Genomic DNA, 22728 nt, shown 5'->3' with positions numbered 1-22728 from the left:
ATGGTGTCCGCTCATTTAATCTTTAAAACTGCACTGTAACTTAGACATTTATCATGTATTTTTTTATGTAAAATCTTAATCCGAAAGGTTAGTAGTCAGTATAGTTGTCAGATAAATGTAGTGGAGTAAAAAGTACAATATTTCCCGCTGAAATGTAGTGGAATAGAAATGTAAATCATCATAAAATGGAAATACTCACATAAAGTGGAAGTACATAAATGGAGCAGAGTCATTCTTCACTGCATCAAATTACATCTCTGTCCTTTTTCTTCTTTCTTTTTTAAATATCATTATTATTTATTTTCTTTATCATAATTTTCCCAGTGTATTTTTTCTTGTTTTATTCAGGATACAAGATACGACAGTTGTGTCAGGGTCGGTTGTTTACCTCTAACAAAAACAAATAAAAACAACAACCAAACAAAACAAAAACAAAATATGACAAAACTAAACAAAAAAACAAACAAAAACAAAAAAACTCGACTCCATATTTGTTGTGATCAGAGGTTATCAAGAAACAGCCAATCAGGCGGCGACAATTTCTCCAGGCCACACCCACCCCACCCGATCACGAGTGGATCCGCGTGCGCCCGCCGCCGCTCTCGACCAATCACAACCGTCCGCTGTGAGCGCGAGGGAGGGGGAGGGGGAGAATGGGCGGGAACTCGATCCCTGTGTGACAGCTCCAGGTTCAGCGCTGCACCAGAGAGGGGAAAGACACGAAGAGGTCTCACTCCGCTGAGCTGCCTCCGGCCTCAGCTCATGTGTCCAAAATGTTTTAGCCAAACAGAATGTTTTTTCACGTCTTTCGAGAAGGCTTAAAATTGATTCTGATGTATAAATATATATTCTGAGTTAAATTCAAATCTTGTAAGTGTAACAAATGCTGCTATGTAAAAACATTTTTCTGTTACAGATACATGAGGGTCGACCCCCATCCCCATCCTTATTTAATATTCATGAGCAGGGTATAAACACCACACACCACAACACAGTTATAAGGAAGATTATTAATGTATTTTCTGAGCAGTACAGCGCCTCCTGAGGAGCATGAGTAACTGGTGTACTGAACAGTTGTATAATAATGATGAGAATAGATAGATTGCTGCAGGGGTCTACCAGGCAGGGGCCCTGGGGCCCATGTGGTCTGGGGGACCCTTGGGCTTCGCCTGCAAAATGTCACTGAAAAAGACACAAAATTTAAAAAAAAATTAAAAAAAGAGACACACAATGACCAGAGGGAGATGCAAAACAAACAAATGAGAAACAAAAGCAGAAAAAAAGCAGAATGACCACAAAGAGACACAAAACAACCACAAAGAAACTACAAGATGCAAAATGACTAAAATAGGATGTAAAATGATGTTCAAATCAATCACAAAGAGACACAAAACAACGATGAAGAGACACAACATAACCACAAGGGATGCAAAACTTCTACTTTGTCTAATTTTGTGTCTCCTTCAGTGGGTGTCTTGCTGCTGTGTGGAGGGGCCAGGGGGGGCTTTTATGTTACTGCCCACGGGCCCATTGTTTCATAATTCATCCATGTTGATAAAACACTATAATACAGATAATACAATACATATTTAATTATATATAATTACACAAATGAACAGATCCTTATAGTGTATTGTAAAACATTTAGTAGATGTTTGTTCACAGGTACAAATCCCTCACAGGAGGATTTAAAACTCTCTGTGTTCAAACCTCACGCAAACAAGCCCAACTTCAGGTTTAACTCTTGACTACAAAATAGTAGTTTGATGAAAAGAGTAAAAATAAAGTTAAATAATAACTACATGCCCACTTACAACAATATACACTAGTTATAGATGCTTCACCAGTTATATTTTTATCAACACTTAAAATGTGATGAAAATCTTGTGGGACGGATGAAGGAGTTTTTTAAGAGACATGCCGATGTCCTGAGCAGAGGTATTTATTGATGCTGAATGCACCAAGGAGACTGGCAATGGACAATTACAAATGTGAGCAGGTTAGTTAGTGTAGCCGCGTCTGAAGCCGTCCCCTGGACACGTCACTCCTGAACAATAAATGATGTTCACCTAAGTCACATTGTAAAAGGAATCTCAAGGGAAGACAGTCTGTCTCTGAGCTGGTGGGTTCCTGTATGTGACTGGACCCCCCCTCGCCTGGATTCTCAGTCCACGTTATCTTTACAACACTGATTGCGAGGACAGTTTGGCTATCCTTGAGACAGGCTGTGAACTACTGTTGTCAGGGCCTTCTCATACGTCTGATTAGCCTGATACTAAAGACCCAAAGAGGGAAAAATTCCCTCGCACTTACAACTTCATTGTCGATTGAAACCTAATAGCAGAAGGCAGTCAAACATAAAGGCTCATGAGTCCGGCTGTAAACAGAAGTAGCCAACTGTGTATGTATATAATAATAAAATAACAGATATGGATTTCTAGTGCACCTGAATTTATATACACATCAGTTTTCTTTATCCCTCCTTTTCTGCCCTGAGCAGAGTTTTTGGCCTTATTCAACAAAACAGTTATTTGGCCAAGAAAATAAAAGGGAAGTTAAAAAAAAAAGTTGCACACAGTAACATGGAATAAATTAATTAACGTATTTCAAACATCAACAAATATATATTTTGCACAGTGAATGGCAATATGCTGTATGAAAGGTACTGTTTACTTTTTTCTTGCGTGATTCATCTTCACGGTGTAGACGATCTTTGTGCTGCACTCGAAAGGGAAAGGAAACGGAGACTTCTCCATTCCGAAACCTCCTCTCGTCTTTAGCGCTAACGAGTGTTTCATCGATCGGAACCTTTAGGGCTAGCAACGTTTATTCCTCGGTATCAGCCAGGGCTTCTTGGTTTTCTTTTTTGATCCCCCCCTCCCGTAGAGCCTGCTGTCGACCGTGAGGACTTCGTTTTGAAATCCCAGGCGCCAGATTTATCGAGCCCGACTGCACAAAGTTGTTAGGCAAGCTAGCTAGCTAGCCACCTAGCTAAGTCTTAGCTAGCTTGCAGTGCTGGTCGGGGGGAGCCCGTTTTGTTTTTTTTCTTTGCAAACATTTTTTTTGGGGGGGGCGTCGTTTTGTCATCGTGCTGCAACTGGCCGTGGTTGTTTCCCCTCAAATCTGAAGACTATTTGCGGTGAGGTTTAGAGCGGTAAGCCGGTTGTTCCTAGCTAGCGTGCTCGATATAGCCTGCTAGCTAATACCCTGCGTATTTAGCCTGGAAGCCAGCTCAAGGCCTCAGTCCAGCGCCACCACCAGCTGCCACCGCCGCCACCAAAGTATTTGCATTGCCCCGCAGTGAGAGGTGACAGGTGAGTAAGCAACAAACACACGGGTACACACTGTCACGTCAGTGCTCCGTAAAGCTAGGTTCAGTTAGCTTGCTTGCTAACTCAATATTAGCCTGATTGAAAACGTTAGGGGGGAGGGGGAGGGTTGGGGAATCCGCGAAATCACGCCGGAGGTCGCCATCTTTCACTGGATGCTGCTGCAAGCCAGCTAACTAGACATGGCTGCTACTTTCCAGCCCGTGTCAACTTTGTGACACAGCGCGATGGTGTGTTCACGGCGTCCCTTGCACTGCTCGTTTATTAGCTACTGTACTTCGCTCTCAGTGAGCCCACATATGGCCCTTGGCATGGGCATGGCATGTTTGAGCTGCAGTCTTTCTCGGCTGTGTCAGCCACTAAATACGCCTGCATTGCGTCTTTGGTAGAAGTTGCAGTGTTTGACTGGTTAAGTGAATCCAAACAGGCTGCCGTAGCCTGTCTGGATGGAGATAAACACTGGTTCAACTCTCCCACAGAGACATGCAAGATGCCTGGTGACCAGCCTCCACTAGCGGTAACCCACCACTAAAAATAAACTGGCTGGCCCACTGTTGCATTTTTCACCGGTGGGGCTGGACCTCGGGGTTATTTTGGAACAACAGAGTAACATTTGGGTTGTAAATCACCTCTTGTGATTATGCAGGGATGTGTGTTGTTTTGGTTTAGGCCTCGTCTAGACGTAATGATCGACTCAGGGCATGTAAAGCGGAAACGGCATGTACTGTGACCGGGGTCAGCCTTTTTATGGGCTGTACCGGGTTAAACTGTATGGCAAACCCTGTCAGGAGTCATGTGATTACCCTCTGCCCTGTATTACACTAACCTCACTTACACTACTTTACTTTTTGCAAAACCTATAATGCAGGAAGGTAGATTATGTGTTTGTAAAAGGTGCTGACTCAGTTAAAAAAATTATAGTGTAGTTGGCATCTAATGCAGGACTGGGCCAAAACATCAAAAAAAATCTTTCATTGTGATTGATAGCGACATTGTACATTTAATACCATTAATGAGGAAGACAACACACTAAAGGTGTTTGTTAGACTTAAAGGATACTCAACAAGGCACCTTTTCCAGCACTGTATTTAGTTTTGAACTGAATCCTAAACACATAGAATAAAGGTTTGTTATGTTCCTAAATCATTATTTGCTTTTGAATCAATAACCAATGTGGTGAAGCATGTATGCCTAAACAAGACAACAAAAACAACAGTGCTTTTAAATAAATAGCTTTTGGCTATAGCACAGTGGTGCTGACAGATGTATTTAGTTTAATGTGCCACATAGATAAAATAAAAATGGATTCTCTAATAAATCACACTTTTTGAATTCTTATCATAAGGTGTAATGACTGAGAAGGTAGATACGAGCGACTGCTGGTGGGGTTTGAAGTAAAGTTACCACAAGAGGCTCATTCATGAGTTGTTTACTCCATCGTATGGTAACGTTACCTTTATGAACGGAGGGAGAGGTTTGTTGTGTGTTGTCCCGTCTTCATCAGCGCAGGTCGCCTGCATATTTTGCAATAGCCAGTGTCCTTGCCTTGTGCAGATGTTTGACTCTCCTCATTTTTGTGTTTCTAATAACATTTGTGTGTGTTTTGTTTGGTTTGTTGTTTGTTTTGCTTTGCTTTTTTCCCCCCTTGTTTTTTGGCCTCCACCCTTGTCAGCTACATAACATTGAGTTGACCCAATGGACAACAGGATACGTTTATTGTAAATTACTCATCAGTTTATCATTGTTGTTGTGGCATATTTTCCCCCGTAATATTCATTAAGATAATTTTATTTCCTGGCTGTAATGTAACATATTATTATACTCTGGTTTAGGTCATGGGCCTTTCAAATCAATGGGAAAACGGCCTTGTTTTAACATAAACTTTGTGAATTTGCACATTTTGAGTTAGTTATAAGTGTAAGTGCAAAGGTCCTCATAAGCATTGATGGTTGTAGGATTTTCTTTGACTCAACTAGGACGATTAAATTGCTTGTGAAGTTAAAGATGGAAAGTGACCATCAAGTTCACACAGCTCATACATGACAGTAATGTAAGGATTTGCAGCAGAGTTGAATGTGTAGGGCCAAGTTGAAATCAGCTGCTCAGAGAATTTGCCATTGTTTTTTGTTTTTTTAATTTTTTTTTTAATTTTTTTTTTTTTAAAAAGTGGGTTTGAATGACACAGAAATCTTGTTTTGCATCAGATCAAAACCCTTAAACCAAAAGCTGAATTAGAGTTGAGAAGATTCTGACAATTGACAGAAAAATAATCGTCAACTATTTTGATTGATTGATTGTTTGGCATTTTTCAGGCAAAAATAGTAGATTTCTTTTATTTATTTATTTTGAATATTTCAACATATTTCATAGAAGAATTACTGCTTTTCTTTGTCATATTGCAAAGTGAATATTTGGGAGGTTTTGTTTTGTCAAACAAAACAAGATATTAGAGGATATCACATTCAGCACAGTGAAACTTTTTATATATTGGTAAATCAAAATATAATTGGCAGATGAGTACTGAAAATAATTGTTAGCTGTCGTTGTTCTAATGTGTTTGCTGTGAAACCAAAGAAACCTTTATTGAACATGTCATGTATTCATGTTATTCGCTGTGCTATGGGTGTGGCTGAAAAAACACACTAACAGGTTTCAAGTCTACTGTTCAGAGCAGTTTATCACACAACAGCTGTTTTGATAACTGAGTAGAATTGATGGAGAGTTGTGTTTAGCTCCATTCATGGCAGGGGCATCACACACACACGCATGCCGTGTATGGGAATCAGTATGTGGATCAAAGGTCACCAGCTTTACAGCCATGCCATTCTTTTTCTGCTTTGTATGCAAACACAGCAAGGGCCTGTGTCAGAGACAGGCACCCGATTGTTGGGGCGGATTATCACTGCTTTACAAACTGCTCCAACAGGACAGGAACGAAGGTGTTTCCAGTGATGTTTGGACTGGGTTGTGTCCCCCTCTTTTTTTCTCGGATGTAGTGGAAGTTACTAACCAGCAGGGCTGCTGGTGCTGAAACTGCAGCCTCAGGGATGAAATAATGATGGTGAAAACCTGATCCACACACCAGCACAGCAACAAAAAAAGCAGAGAGTGCAGAAAAATGTCACTGTAGAAAGTAGAACTGCAGCAAATGATTATTTTCATTATCGATTAATCTATTAGTTATTATCTAGGTTGATTGTTTCAATATGTAAAATGTCAGAAAAAAGTAAAATTTCATCAGATGTCTTCACCAACAGTCCAAAACTCAGATAGTTTAATGTGGTACTAGGTCAAAACCTAGTATATGGTTGGACAGCCTAGTGTCAGCTGTACTCACTTATTCAGTATTTTAATACCGCTGAATTCCTAAAAAAGGTGTTCTTATTTACATGTTTTTCTGTTTCTGTTGTTAAAAAACAGAACAAGTGTGAAATAGTGACTGAAACGCAGCCCATTAAGATGCATGTTAACCAGCAGTCGCTTCCAAGCTGCGGTTAAAATCCTGATTTTTCAACCATGACGACGTCTGACGTCACCAAACACGAGTTAAAGACAAAGACTGTGCTGTGATTTTGGTTATATTAACGTTTGAAATGATCACTCAGAGAGGAAGTTAGAAGTTCATTTACATCAGCTGCCATGTGGTCAGCATAGAGAGTTGTGTCTGCGGAGGGAAAGACTGTGGGGCAATGCTGCCAACTCTCTCCTATGAAAAGTAGAGGTTTGTCTTGTGCAGGGGGATATGGCCTATAAATAATATTGGGATGTTTTTAGGCTATATGGTGAAACACCATATATAGCTCAATATTTTGAAATCTCCTCTACAGCGCTTCATAAATGCGCAATTTAACCCTTTGATGCATAAAATCACACCAGTATGATGATTCTTATTCTTGTCCCTGCAACATTTGTCTGCATTAAAATCTTCTTGTTTACTGTTAATTCATTAATGGTTTCTATTGGAACAATTTTAAACTTGCAAAAACAGGGAAAAGTTCAATTTGACCCTTAACGAAAGACAAGAATCCCTGAGAAAGACATTTCGCCCTGAGGCCTAAAACCCGCCTGCATGACAGGGGCAGAACATCTTGGTTTTCATGTTGCCCACGTTAACAGGTTAGACTGATTTTTACGCATGACGTGCACAGTTCCCAGCAAAGACAGACAGGGAAAACATCTGTTGATAGTGATATTGACATCATACCAGCAACATTACATAAAATTTACACCTTTTACTATAGCTTCAATGTCTTGGACATTGAACATGAGAAAATATAAATGTAACCCATAATCATATTATGTCAATAATTTAACAGGTGAGGAGCAGAAGTATGCTCTCTCTCTCTCCGTTACTGTTTCTTTCGCTTTGGATATGTGTGTCTGTCTGTGTGTCCATCCTGCTCTGAACGAAGGTTAACTTAAGTCAAGGCAAACTCAATGCAGAAAGATGCCGCCATGCACATGCAAGGCAGGCAGTGTGTTCTGATGCCGTTTCTTTTCTGAACCAAATTGTCCACCTCCATCTTCAGTTATTGTTTTAGAACACGTATGTGTTTGTCATCTCTGTCAGAATCTCACTACTACCTGCACGTACTGGTAACATTTGTGTTTGTATGAGGAGATGTCGATTTTATAGTAACATGTAAGTCACGTGGTAACAAACTGAGAAAAACCAGTTGAAGGGGCTGTCGTTCAGTGTAGTGTAGACACAAACCAGTTGGAATAAAATCACCTTACATATAAAAAGACTGTTATAGTTTTATTTCTTACAGTTTTCTGTAATACAAACATTTCAAACTCTGTAAAGTCTGTACAGTTTTACAGGCAACTGTGTCATTTTCTTTTTGCATTTTGGGTTTGTGGTTGCTTTATACTTTGATAAATTCATTAAATGAGAAGTCAGACTTACAGCTGAGTTCGTACTGAAAAAAACGGCACCATGCATGTGCTGTAAGGACAGTTTAAAAGGTGCTAAACCCCAGAGGACTTAAAACAAATCTGTATGAGAGCGTGAGCAGGGTTTGATTTAAATATCTACATCTGCACCATATATTATTCTGTGTACAAACTGGCATTGAAAACAAGTCACATTTGTATAATGAGTTTTCTCATGGTACTTTGTCCTTTTTTGAAAAGGTCACGCATCCTCACCAGGCTTCTATAAAGTCACTATCGGACACTGGCCCTCTGTCCCTTTTCATCTTACACGTGTTACAACTGATATTATTCCGCAGTTATGTGATAAACATCCATTTTTGAATTGAACTTGTTTGTCTCCTCTGCCCCCCCGTAGCTTACTTGGTGACGCAGAGACTTCTCCCTGAGGAGCCAAGAAGCAGACGGCTCATGACTTCTGACCAGGACACGAAAGTTGTAGCTGAACCACAGGTGCAGCAAGTGCAAGAGGCAAAAGAGAACTCTCATTTGGTGAGTTTTACATACAGACATGTTTTTCACTTGACCTGCTTTTTAACCCCTAAATTTCCGTGTTTCTTTATACATTAAAGTGAAAGTCCTGTTTTTTTTAAGCAGTGGAAGTGTATTTGAAACTTGTGAAATATAATGACAAATGTGGACGGTCCTAAAATTAAAACTTCAATTATATATTGACCTTGCCTACTATTTCTTAATGTGACAGATTAGTTGGCCAAATTTAAGAATAATATTGTAGGGAATTAATTCCTTTATCACCTTCATGGAAATTTTTGGCAGCACAAACTTAACAAATGAGTGAATTAATAAATAATTGCTCAGCAGCTGCTGTCAGTTTTAAAGAAACATTTGTTGTATTGGGAGTATTTCCCATTACACAATATGGATAAAAGTCTTTTTCCAGGTACGTGGCATTTTATATTCTGACATTGATATGGATTATGAATTATTTTATCCGTTATGTCATGGATAAAATATCCAGGTAGGAATGTGCGTCTTCACATAGTCCTGCAAATTGAGTTGTAACATCTTTTTAAATGTGATTAATGATTCATTAATTTGTCTTTTATTTTCTAAATTAATTGTGATTAATTAATGTGTTATTGTGTACTCTCATGCAGCAGCAACACGGTTACATTTCATAAAGTCATGTTGGAAATCTAGGACTCGATTGCAAAATACACATTTGTTCTTACAGGCTCAAGTGTTTTAGCTGATTGTCTCGTATTATCAGAGGCTCAGCCCACCACCCTTAAAGGACCAGTCTGTAGGATTTAGTGAAATCTAGAAGTGAGGTTGCAGATTGCGACCAACTCAATACCCCTCCCCTTACCCCTCCCCTTATAAGCATGCAGGGAAACCTACAGTGGGCTTCAGGACATGTAAAAAAAAACAACAAAAAAACAAAAACAAAAAACATGACAGACCCATCATTGTTTGGTTAGATTTGTCTGTTCAGGGCTACCGTGGAACCATGGTGGGCTCCGTGGAAGAGGAGCCACCCCAACGTAGAGTTGAAGAGCTCATTCTAAGCTAACGGATATATAAAAATTTTTAGTTTCAGGTGAAAGTACACTAATGAACAACTTCATCAACTTCATTGATGCCAAGAGCTGGACATAAGATATGAGCGGTTGTATTTCGTTCTGAGTCAGTTATTCTGTTGTGTTTTTTTTGTAGCCATCTGCTGGATGGACAGTTGTGTTGCATCAGAATTTTGATGATTTTCAGTTGCTGTAGAACTTGTATATACTTGGATTACCAGCATTACATTAAGTTCATAAGCATGCATTTGACACTCTTACAAGACTGAATTAAGAGTTTAACAGTGAAATGGACTTGAACATACTATTTGGTTGGCTGTTTGCCACTACATACTCAGGATTGCTGTGTGGCTTCAGCAGATGTTCAGCGGTCGGTGGTTTTAATCATAGACGTTTACATGCAAATGTAAGCCAAGTCCGCTGTAGTTGGCAGTAACTTCAGCATTTCAGTGAGTAACTGTATCTAGTACAGTAGTTGGTTTGTTTTGTCTGTTTTAACCTGTCTTGCCAAAGTTGAAGATTTTGTCAATTAAACCTTCTCTTATGTAATAAGGAACACAATGCAAATAAGCATTTAGGTTTATTGTGTTGCAATGCTTGACAACTTTAATTTTACGTCAGGACTGGGTGTTTGCAGTCTGGTGTTTATGTTTTTATCATTGTCAGATCTAACTTTCTATTCAAACTAGGTATGATTTTTTTTTTTTATGAATGAAACTTGTCTGCTTATGATTTTGTTTATGTTTTGCATGTTACATCTCTTGCATTTAGCTGTTGGAACCTAGTCATGGTGGTGGAATGCAAGTATAAGTTTCAGTTCCTACATCACCAGCATGACAGGCCTGTACCTTGGCACAGTAGATGTAGCAGATATAAATGTTGCTGTAATGCTTGAATTTAAAGCAGAAAGACGTTTTTTTTTGTTGTTGTTAATCATCCAGAGTGGCTGCAGAGTCGCATGATCTTTGCCGTCGTGCTAACAACCTTTTTCAAGGAAGACCTCTAAGTCATTGACGGCATCATACCAGCCACAGCCTACTTTTGACTGGGTTTGATTTCCCACACTGATTATGTATAATAGAGAAGTAAAGAAACAGGACACAGGAAAGGAAGCAATTCTTGTAACTAAATAACCGTGACCTGTTTTTTTATTTCTCTCTTTTCATGAGCCTGCACTGGCCCTATTGATCATAGGTGTGACATTTTGTTCCTTGTTGGAGCGTAAAGGCCCAGGACTGAAAACAGTGAGGTACCTCTTGGGTGCAGCAGAGCAGCAGCTGATGTTTGATTTTCATGCCTTCATGAGATGTGATGACACATCATGCACTGTCGAAACTGAGACCTTGTCAGAAAGTGTGTTGAAAAATAAGATCTTAAGTTACTATCATCACACGAAATTAGCCTGGGTGCGGATGATGTTGTTGATGTTTTAGCAGCTCCTTCGTCATGGTGTTGACAGACTTTTCATCTTATGCTTCTATCCCTTCTTTTATAAAATCTGTTTAGGGTTTGTTGAAAATTGACATTTTGAATCCAAAATAGATTATTTATTTTGAAACTGTGGTGGTGGCTGTTGTAGCTCTAACGGCATTCCTGAGGACGGGTCAACCCGAGGCTGGGGGGCCAATGAAGTGTTTTAAAGGTCCCATATTTTACACTTTGCCAGTGTTTTATTTGAAGTTCTGATCATCAGAAGGTATATTTGTGGTTTAGGGGACCAAAAAACATCTCAATGTAGTTTGACATCGCCTATCTCAGGCTTCTCCCTGTTGCTTTAGGGCTTGGGGTGTGGCTGAGAGCAGTGACTGCTTTGTTGTGACATCACAAAGTTACAGAAGTCCTGACGGCTCGTTTTAAGGCTCAGTTTCTGAATACAGGCTAAATATGGGCTGAAATGTACTTGGTTACTTTCCACTGCGGAAAAGTCTGGAATTGCAAAAGGTTGCTGCAGGTGTTAATCATTTCAGACATTTGCCATAACTTAAAGTCAAGTCAATAGTTTTCATCACAGTAATGGAGGGGAAACATCCAGCAGAGTTGCTCTAACTCATATTTTGGAAAGTATTTTTAGAAAGGTTGCATCAGGACCTGTGTTCCCTCTGAGCCGATATTTTAGTGCTCTGCCTGTCATCATCCATCAAACATACCAAACAATATCTTGTTGCACTCATCAGCCCCTTTTGCACATAGATCCCACTGTATTGCCATGAAGAAGACCCTTAATTACTCCACTTTTGCTTGTTTACACTAAATCAAATGATGACATAATGTGAATTATTTTAGACAGCATGCTGACGTCCTGAAATCAGAGGTGTGACATGTCCCACCATGCCGTGCTCGTACCTTTTACACACACATTGATGCAGTTCTGTAACTGCTTCCTCTGCTGGCATGAAGCCCCCCCGCCCCCCCAAAACCCCCTCTATACCGAGCAGTGAGGCTGAATAAAGGTACAACATTCCTGCTTTGAACAGGCTGTGTGAAAGGGGCGATCAGTAATCACGCCACAGAAGCTGAAGTGGTGTAAATGGGGTCAGCACAAGCAGGTTTTAACAGAAGATGAGGTGTGGAGGAAGTGTCTGATATTTACTTTCTGGGCAGCTAACCTGAAAATCAAGCTCTTATTTTTATACAGGCCAAAATAATTCACTCAACAGTACAGTGTTGCTGAATCCTGTAACCCGACCTGTTGCGTGACTGTGTGTAGAGTTTTGGGTACCGTGTGAAAAGGCGATTACAATTAGACTTCATCTTCTTCGCCTTCTCTCTCTCTCTCTCTCTCTCTCTCTCTCTCTCTCTCTCTCTCTCTCTCTCTCTCTCTCTCTCTGTCTCTCTCTCTGTCTCTCTGTCTCTCTGTCTCTCTCTCTCTCTCTCTCCTGTTACAAATGAGAGTAACTAGTTTTGCTATGATAAGACAAAGTCAGTTAACAAATGAAGTGAAGCATTAAATGTCAATTGTTATTAAACATGGGCAACAATATACTTTCTCCATGAATTTCACGCTCCACAGAGGCGAGCCCAAATAGACCCAATAAACAGCAAATATCTGTATGTGAATACACAGGAGATTGCCGGTGCTCCAGGGACACAAGAACCAAGCTGGTGGGACATTCAATGCCTTAGCACTGCCAATAAATGTACTGTTAGGCAGCAAATAAAAAAATACTGTTTGTCGTTTATTTAGTTTTATTTTTGCTGGGGTTTTTTTGTCAGCTATAACTTGAGCCTGGAAGTGACAAATGCCCACAGAACTAGTTTATCAGTGGTTGCAATTTTTTTTCTTAATGTCTTTATGCTAATTTTTCTGTTTTGGTTGCCTCACGCCTGTTGAGCCTCTCATGCGAGCAAAATAGAATTTAAAACAGCAGCCGGTTATTTTACCATCGGGACTGAAGAGGAGCAGATGTGGTGGAGGGTGTGTTTGTAGCAGGCGATGTAGTCAGTCGGAAGCCTGTTTGATATATAACCGTCATTTGCTTTGATTTGATTACCTTGTGTCCACAGAGAGTATGTGGTGGTAAACAGGAATCAAGATTTGACTGCATTTAATGGACTCATTAAAACGTTATTGTCTCAGTGGTGAGTGACAACTTGGGTTATCTCCCAGAAAATATTATTGTCATTTTGCACTGTTGTGTCTGCACTGGAAATATGTAAATGGACATATTACTCAATCTATGCTTGGCTGAATGGGACTGAATATTAGGATGGATAAACATCTATAAATCTGCTTGGAAATCATATAAAAAGATGCTAGTTAATATGACTTTTTTCAGAAAGTAATCCAAGGTCTATCATTGATTACAGCATGAAGAGAAAGCCCAAAAAGCCACTCTCAGCTTTTTTATATTGTATATGTTATTTTCAGATAAAGTCCTACAATATTTAAAAATTCATTGTGCATACCTAATAACGGTATTTGATAGAGATTGGGCGATCAACATTTTTCAGTTCCGATCTGATTCCAATACACAACCGCCGATACTGATACAAGAGCTCTTTTTAACTTTAATATTATTATTATTGTTGGTATTGTGTTTAAGGTTACATCACGATGCTAAAATAAACCACACAGCATTTCTTATTAAGACAAGTGATGACACTCGGTTGTATAGTTCGGGTATAGCCGCCTCTGAAATGTATTTTCTGGATGGCAGAGTATACCTGGGCTCTAAGTGCTCCAACAGGCTGCGAAATCCGGCATTTTCCACGACAGATAGTAGTTGGTCATCAAGTATAATGAAGGTGAGCAACTTGTCTGTTATCCCTTCAGCCCTTGGGTTGTCTGCTTGAAGTTTATCGCTTTTCTGGAAAGCATCAGTGAGAGTCTGCTGCCTGGTGGTGTCCTCTTGTCTCTTGGCTAGCATGAACTCCTGGTACTCCTTTATGTGAAACCTCTGCAGGTGCTTGATTAAATTGGTTGTATTGTACAACGCAACTATGCTTCCACCCCTTGGCACGCTGGCTTTACACACATTACAAGTAGCTGTCTTGCTTTTTGGCTTTTCCAGGCTAAAATATCTCCATACATACAACATTTTAGTCAAACCAACAGCTAATGTTATTTGCCCACTCAGTTACACACTGAATTGGTGACGTGTCTCATGTTACGTTATGGCGCGTTCATGGTCCAGCACAAGCTGTGGACTACAGTCTGGATCTGTAAGTGGATCTGTCTGATATCCGAATAGCGAATGACGTCAATATTGGACCCAGTACCGATATAGGATCGGATCAAGCCCATCTCTAGTATCTGAGCTCCCAAACCTATCCTAGGAGAAGAATATGGCATGTGTAGCTAAGAGATGTAGATCCAGGAAGCAGAAACGAAGCAAAAACAATCTGAGGTGTCAAAGTTGTCCTGCTAGAGGGAAGCGCTGTTCATGCTAAAGCGGTTTTGCCTGTGTGTTTTCCTCTTACAGAACTTCCTGTGTGGGTAATCCTGCATGCCATCCCCTCAGACTCCACAAACTCTTTTGCAGCCTGTGTAGCTTATGATTCTCCCAGGGTGCCACACAGCCCTGCAGGTTTGATTGATGGTAGCACATGTGACACTTTCTGCAAAGACTGTCAGGGCTAAATGTGGTCACCAGGGTGGGACGTTACACCAGCCTCCAGCCAAATACTGGTACATCCTGGCTGTGCCCCCCCTCTACCAGTGACCTAACCAGCTGCTGTTAAGATGCCTGTTTATTTCTAAAGAACTCACATTGAAGGTGGGTGGTGAGTTGTAGTAGCTGTCTACTCTAAATTAAAAACATAAGTTTCTTACTCCTCCCCCAGCTGTGTCATGCCGTCTCACTGTTCTGGCGTGGTGTCTGGGTGGCTGGTTTTCTTGGCTGGTGGCGTCACAAGGCTTTTGGTTTTGATTGAAAATCAGTTTTACTTGTGCAGTATTTGGCACCAGCACTGTGGCTTGAACAGGGCAGTGTTCAGATTCCGGATCACTCCCTGTTTTAGTCTCACTTAAGTTTCCAGTGCAGGCTCCAGCCCCAGACATCATTCTTCCTCGGATCAGAGATCACGCTTCTTTGTGTGTTTTTTTTTTTTTTTTAATCTTTAAAAAAAAAAAGTTTTGTCTTACTGTCATTTAAACTTAATGCTCTCTCTAGTGGAGTTTGTAATTCCCTTAGTGTAGTGAAGCATGGCTGCTGCTGCAATCCAGAGGAAATCCAGGGAATTGAATTGAGAAAGTGAACCTGTGTGTATCTCTAAGCAAACTTGGGGATGTGTCATCATGTTTCCCTGATGGGTTTCAATCAAATCCCCTCAAATGGGAAAGAATGTGAAACTGAGGAAATGGGTAAGAAGTAAGCGGATGGCCTTCAGGCAAAGAAAAAGTTATTTTTCCTGTGTGCTCCAAAATTAGGAAGTGGAAAGAGCCCGCTGTATTTTTCCGCTCTCATTTACACATGCTCGAGATTGGAAAGAAGATTGGCAACAAGAAAGAAGGGGAAACTCTTCCTCTGATGGAGTCCAGTGGGCTAACGCTCCAGGCTGTAGCTCTCATTACAGGCCGGGATTAGTGGTGGGAAAAGCGGTCGAGGAACCAAAATACTGCCTCCGGGCTTGAAAACACTCAGTTCAGGATGTCAAGGTCCCTGAGCAAAGTTAGTTTCCGTTTTTAAAGAAGTCATAAAATGCAAAAGAGTCCAGGTCATCTTTGTACATGTATATTTTATTTGTTTATAGACTTGTTACCTCACATACTTCTCATCGAATACGGGCCGATGTCTTTAAGCCACAAACAGTGTTGGGACCACAGGAAGTAAATGTAAAACTTCATTCCACGTATAAATTATGAGTTATTTCCTCAGAATTTAGATAAGAAATAAGGAATAACAAAGTAAGCAATTACAGAGCCATAATTGTGTTTTAATAGTAAGTATTCAGTTAATTTAAACTGTATACTTTAATGTCTTCATTTATCTGAGTAATCAAAATCTATTTTGCCCCAAATCAAACTGGTGCCATAGTAACACAAGCCATGTGGTGCAACCAAACCCTTGTGTTTTCCGCCTCATTCCTTATTCACACACATGCATCCACGCAGAGAGACACACCATATGCCTCGCACATATGTGTCAGAAACAGACCAGAAATTGAACATGAACTATTTATAGCCCTGCGTGTAAAATTAAATAAGTTATAGACAAAAGCTAGAAAAAAAACAGCGGCAAACAGCAAAAATAAAACAATTTATACAGCTGAATATTGTAAGAGGTTAACATCATATCATAGTATGATTGTACAGAAAGTTGATGAACAATATATCATCTCCCTGCTCTACTTCTAGTGTCCTGATAACAGACTGAGTAACAATTTCATTTCACTTCATTCATTCAGCCTGATCTTGAGTTCTGTTTGGCAATGGGGGGTCTGTTTGTTTTTGGTTGTGAGTAATGTATCCATCATTTATAGTCAACCTAGAAGTTGCTGTAGCTATAAGAGGTTAACTTAAATTGTTTCTGCATGTTGACTTTTGACAATGTGTAGGTTTGCGTTGATCTAAAAAAATGCCTGCCACCAATTTTGATACAATTTTTCCCAACGCTGTTTTTCAGGGTGGTAGATCCGTTGTGAGTAGAAAGATCCCACATCCACATTTTTTATTCTGCCTACAAAATGTTGATTAGCCCTGCTCAAGCTCCAACTTTGTGTCTGAATACATCAACAAAAACAAACACTGTGGTTGAATGCTATCTTACGTAGAGAAAAACTGAATTGGAAAGAGTTCATCACCTTGAGTCTGTTCTGCTGCTGTCATATTAACCCAGCTGTGTAGTAATGGAGGCTCAGGATGAAGCATTTTACAGTAGTTGTGATGCATCTGACTCCCGAGTGCTCAGCACTCTGGCCCACTGTCTCCTCCAGCTCTGTAGCTGTCAGAGTGGGTAGATGAGCCTCAGGTCTGCAGACAGACAGATAAGTCCAAATTCAGCTGTTTTTGTTTTCTCCCCTGAAGGACTCTTGCATGTCTGCTGTCTCTGTTTTTCTTCCTGCCGCTGCGAGCTCGCCTCCATCAGAGAGGCACAGCAATAAAACCCAGCGCTACGCCGGCTGCCCTCCGGTGACACCAACAATAACTCCTCTCTGTCCGCGGTCCATGATGAATCACGTCCTCTCGTCTCCTCCCAAAATACACCCTCAATCAGGGAAGCAGCTAACCTTTCCCTCCTCTGTGAAAGAAGGGAACATTTTAAAATTTTGAAAGGTCAAGCGGTGCCCACAACGTACACATCCGTTGATGTCAGCAGCAGTTTCTATGGCAGCCAGCTCGGACAGGAGTGGGAGTTTTACATTAGTGCAAGGCTGGATTATTAGCACAGACGGGGGTGTGTGTCTGTCTGGCCAGACACATCCCGAATGATCTTGTAGTGCAGCATTCGTGAAATACGACCCAGGAACGCTTTCTCTTGCTGGTAATCTTGTATCAACTCAGGCTTGTCTTTCTCTTTCCTCGCTCCTCAACTCTCTTTCCTTTAATCTGTCTTCCTCAGTTTTTGTTACCGACTTTCTTTCTTTCAACTTGCTGCTCCTTGAATAAGAAGCTGCTTTTCCCCAGCAACTCAGCTTGTTAGTAGAATAATGTATTAAAACCAAGGCTCAAGAGGGCTGATTTTAATTTGAGCGATGCCTCAGGGTTAATTTAACACGTGGATGACTGGAGCAGGCTTCGCTTGAGCTCAGGTGTGCAACTCAACACTCCCTCTACAGCTCCAGCATTTTGCCAGAGAATGACTCAGTGCAACAGCGACAAGGCAAAAGCAGAGATGGATGCTGAACAGGAGTGAGACAGCCAGTCAGCTTCTGCAACGTCAGCCTAGCCCACCAGGGCAGCCGAGCCTCAGTGCTGTCATCAGATTTGTCGAATCAACCCAGCAGCTCGGATCGGAGGGGCCAGACAGAGCGTGGCTGTGATTTGATGGGGATGACTTAGAGAGGTGTGGTGATGGGGGCTTTGCTTGAAGGAGCCCAGGTTATGGCTTAAGGCATACAATGCTGGTCCAGGGTCTTCCTCTTTCTGCCTGTGGAGATACTTAGACTCTGTTGATGTGTGTTAATCATGGATTGGATGCAGTGGAGCCTGATACCACCACCGACAGGAAGCGCCTGGCCCGCTTTGCCTCAGGACTTCAATGAAACTCTGGCTCTGACTACAGCTCTGGGTTACAGTCTGTTAGCCTGTGAGACGTGCATGCTGAACTGCTGCTTTGATCCCGTGAGTATGTCCAGCTGGCAGCAGGGCTGTGTGGGCCTGGTCCCTGTCAGGTTGTACCAGTATTTCAGCTCCTGTCAGATGTTGTTGGACTGAGGAATCTTGCTGGCGGACGAGGCAGTTGCATGATATGATTCACGATATGAATTTCTGTTGTTAAATTTAGAAAATTCAGTAGAACTATGGTCATTAGTGTAGCATAATGATTAGGTAAAATAAGTCTTCCCATTCAACCTGGTTACAAATTCCTGCTGCTCAGTCACTGGGAACAGTGCTTAAAAGTTATTAAAACAGTGAGTGATAAACAGTAATCTTATTTACTTGTGCAATGATTCAGTTAAAGTGAAACTGTTAAGATGTGATGTCATTCAGATGTCATTTCTCCCCTGTGTTTGACAATTTTCTTGGCAAAGCGGAATTTTACCCGGGTTGACAATTTAAACTTGAAGTTTTGTTTTAGGAGATTTTGCAGTAGTGGTTTTCCTCATGATGGTGTCTGTTACAAAACTGTCATGAAATGTAGGTATGCTATTAAGTAATATGTCATGTCATGCTAATATCTGGTGTCCTGGCTCATCTGCCAACACTTTGTCACCAGTTTTAACAGGCTGAATTGTCAAATAAGCAAAGAGAAATGTGTTTCTAAAATTCTGATGAAGGACATTACTTTTTTTTAAGCTTTTATAGTGAAATGAGAGAAAAGTCAACTAAAGACACAGATGAAGCCAAAACTTCTTAAAAGCACTATGTGAGAATAACATTTAGGCATAATTTATCCAGTAACTATGAATTTATGTCTACATTTTTACCTCACTGAACATGTTTTTATGTTATATTATATGTTGTTATATAAATATATGTCTGTTATATTAGCAAGTTTTAGTGGCACAACGAATTAATGAATTGTTAATGGTTTTCTGACCGTTTTTTTGTTTTTATTTATTTATTTGTATTTTTTTTTCATTAAGACTCCGAATGACATGAATCACCAAATTTGATGAATATCTGTTGCTTTTGTTTTCATGAGAACTTCCTTTCGAATTGCAGGTATACCATGTTAAAAGTTTAATCTCTGACCACACTCTGTTCCATTGACAGGAATCCGCCAAGGTTTCAGACCTCAACCCCAATGCGAAAGCATGGGCCAACCACATGTTTAGCCTGGACCCCAGCGGGAGTGCAGACACCACAACTGCTGCCCTGCAGCCATGGAAGGAAGGCTGCGATAGTTCGGCCGACCCCGGCCCAGAAGGTCAGCCAACCATTTTGGATACAAAATATGTTGACCGCTTCCATACTTTGCTTTTTTTTTGCCATATACCAAATGACATAAAATGTAAATCCATTGCATTTGCAATACACATACATTCACATATAAGTAGTAAGTCAACAAATGTAATCAAACACATAGATATAAGTCAGACACATATGACAATAAAAAAAGCAGCAGACAGCAAGACATCTGCCAGCAACGTGTTGGGACATCTTTGGAAACAACAAAAAAAAGTTGTTCCTCTAACTTTTTTTAATAATGGGCTTTTGCGTTTTTATTAGACTGCCAAAATATCTAATAAGCAAAAGTTGTCGTGACATCTCATGTAGCATAGTCAATAGATTCCACTCCCTGTACCCCCTGACTTCCATTATTGTACCGTAAAGTCTGGAGTGTAGGAACTGAAAGGAGCTGAAGTGTTAAGATGCACCCTGTAAAACATGTAGTGCAATCCCAATTTATGTATGTGAAAATGTACTATATAACATCACATGTGATTAAAATATTGTGGTAAAACACTGTAAAACGAAGTGTAAGAACTTGAAGTTGCAGTGTCAGTGGTGGCTGAAACACCGAAAGGAGTTCCAATGTTAGCTGACTTTGTACTACTGAAAGGAATTGAAGTGTCACCTGTAGTTGAATTACTGAAATGAGTTGAACTGTCAGTTGGATTTTGTGCACTGAAGGCAATTACACTGTCAGTTGGATTTGAAACAGTTGCTGGAGTGAAAGGGTCAGATGTGGTCTACGCAGTGAAAGAAGTTAAAGTGTTAAAATAAAGAGGATTCTTAAAATTATATTGGTATGACAGTAACAGGCTTAGTTGAAGCACATAAAGAGCTGAAGTGGCAGTTGTAGTAAAGCAGTTGTGGTGCTGTACCTCAAACACTGAAAGGAATTGAAGTGGCAGTTAAAGTGCACTGCAGTTATTTTTTTTTTCTTTTTAATTTTGATACACTGAACAGAATAGATGGGTTATTTAGAGCTGAAGAGTCAGATGGAGTTGAGCAGTAAAGTGTTAGAATGCAGCCATTTTTCTGCTCATCTGCCAACATATATGCCAAATGAAATATATCTGTAATAATCCAGTAGTGGCAACTAATGTTAGCTTGTTGAAAAAGAAAAAAAAAACAGCTGGACTCTCAATCCCTAATTTTACTTCACAGCCTGCCTTCGTCTATTCTTGTCACTTTTCTCGTCATGCCAAGACACCCTTTTAATCATTCATACTCAATTTAGTATGAGCTATGAATATTCCAACCACAGTCACCGTTCCCTCTACACAAATGACCATAATCACTCACTTTAATGTGCCCAGCCAAGTATAGCTGATACAGAGGCAACAAGGATATGGTGGCGAAACAGAAATTATTGATTAGTCTGCGTTTGACTCTGATTGACGTTGTGGCCTATTTCATCTTCTACGTCTGTGAGGACATTTATGAAAATTTATTGCAGAACACTGGTGACTTAATATAGTTGGGCCATTCATGTAGTGGCCTTTTTCACAACTATCAACTCTAGATGGCGTTTTATTTTTTATCTTTCAGCAAATAAAGTTCTGTCAGTTTTTAGGGTGTTATTGCAAAGACAGTGTTTGCTGCTCAGCACCATAAAGGAGTTAAGGATTTAATTCAGACGAGTTTCTTTTAACGAGATGTTTATTTAATTGTTTCCTGATAAAACTACTCACTTAACATGGTTAAATATTCACAACCATGAAAAAATTATGGTTTGTAGTTGTTTGTAGTTTTCAAGAGTAAATGTTCATTGTCCTGCCTTGACTGGACTGTTGCACCTCAAGTGATCTTCGGTAGTCGTCTCATTTATTTAAAACAAATCTAAAAGGTGAAATTAATCTTTTCTTGTGTGTCAGACAGAAGGGCCATCACACTGATTGTCATGTGATATTCTCAAAGAGAAAGACAGTTGTTGTTCATTTCTAATAACTTCAACTTAATTGTTTTGGGTTTTTTTTTTTCATTGCTACACTTCCCTCAGATGTTTCACATTAAAAGCCTTCAAGCACCCAAAAGAATACAATTCCTTACTTCCTCTGTAGACTTTTAATGTGAAACAGTTAGCAGGAAGTGTTAAGTTTCATTGACAGAACAAGATAAAGTTTATACAATTATTAGTTCATAAAAACAATATTTCAGTTTTTTTACGAAGTCAGAGCAGCATGTTGGTGATTATCACACTACTCATTTTTGCTCTTATGGAATTAGTGCTGTGGACCTTTATTTGTTTGTGTCCCATCTGCTATTTAAAATGCTTAGACTTTTTTTAAATAGCGTACAGTGATCTAAAATGCATGAGAGAGGGGTGGCAAACTGACTGGTTCAAACATATTTGTAGACAAAGTAAAGTAGAAAAAAGGGATGTCACACCAAATACCTTAGATAAATTGACTTTTTTACATTGCACATAGAGACAGGTAATTAGAGACAGGGCTAAAATATGAGGCACTTTGCTTAAAAGGCATCACTTTTAATTTAGATGGTTAGTGAAATCCCCTTCCGTTACCCCTTTAATCATTATTATACCTCCCCTTGTTGATTGCCACAGGCTATGAAGCCAGTGAAGACAAGGCTTACAAGGAGCCCCTACTAACCGACCCAGATGAGCCTCCACCGGTACCAGTAATGCTGGCTGAGCCGGCTCCCGTGGCCCCTGTCACCCTGGAGTGTGCCGAGCCAGCCTATACAGAATACCCGGAGCCTGGGCAGCCTGGGCACACAGGTGGGCTGGTTAGTGATTGGTTGTTTGTCAGAGCAGGCTTTGGGCTGGTTGCACATCAATGGGGGTCAAGGCCTGGAGACAACCCCCCCCCACTAAAAAAAAGCAGTGTGCACCCTCAATAACAGGGGTAAAAGTTTTTTGTAGTTTTTGTCCCTTCTCTCAGTATATTTTTGTTAATGTGAGGAAGTT

General features: G+C 40.3%; 1 protein-coding gene and 1 long non-coding RNA gene across 6 annotated transcripts in view; one reads left to right on the top strand and one right to left on the bottom strand.

Annotated features, from left to right (window-relative positions):
* Positions 1 to 256: 256 nt before the first annotated feature.
* LOC139628684 (uncharacterized) lies at positions 257 to 2804 on the bottom strand. Its single transcript, XR_011692842.1, has 2 exons — positions 2674 to 2804; positions 257 to 1182 (listed from the first exon to the last, which is right to left on the bottom strand). It is a non-coding gene; the product is annotated as an uncharacterized lncRNA (long non-coding RNA).
* Positions 2735 to 22728, top strand: part of larp4b (La ribonucleoprotein 4B) — a 35774-nt gene continuing 15780 nt past the window's right edge. For 2 of the 5 annotated variants that reach the window (XM_071490606.1, XM_071490605.1), the window contains exons 1-4: positions 2735 to 3314; positions 8623 to 8756; positions 19623 to 19776; positions 22366 to 22539. In XM_071490606.1, the coding sequence (XP_071346707.1) occupies positions 8676 to 8756; positions 19623 to 19776; positions 22366 to 22539 (409 nt within the window). In that variant the 5' untranslated portion in view covers positions 2735 to 3314; positions 8623 to 8675. The other 3 variants (XM_071490604.1, XM_071490603.1, XM_071490608.1) reach the window with 2 other exon arrangements.

This window comes from Trachinotus anak, unplaced genomic scaffold (genome assembly GCF_046630095.1).
Source record: "Trachinotus anak isolate AG129_WGS33_773 ecotype Australia unplaced genomic scaffold, CSIRO_AGI_Tana_v1 ptg000012l, whole genome shotgun sequence".
Lineage (NCBI taxonomy): Eukaryota > Metazoa > Chordata > Actinopteri > Carangiformes > Carangidae > Trachinotus > Trachinotus anak.
The sequence above is the reverse complement of the archived record's forward strand: the minus strand, read 5'-3'. Positions and strand labels throughout refer to the sequence as shown.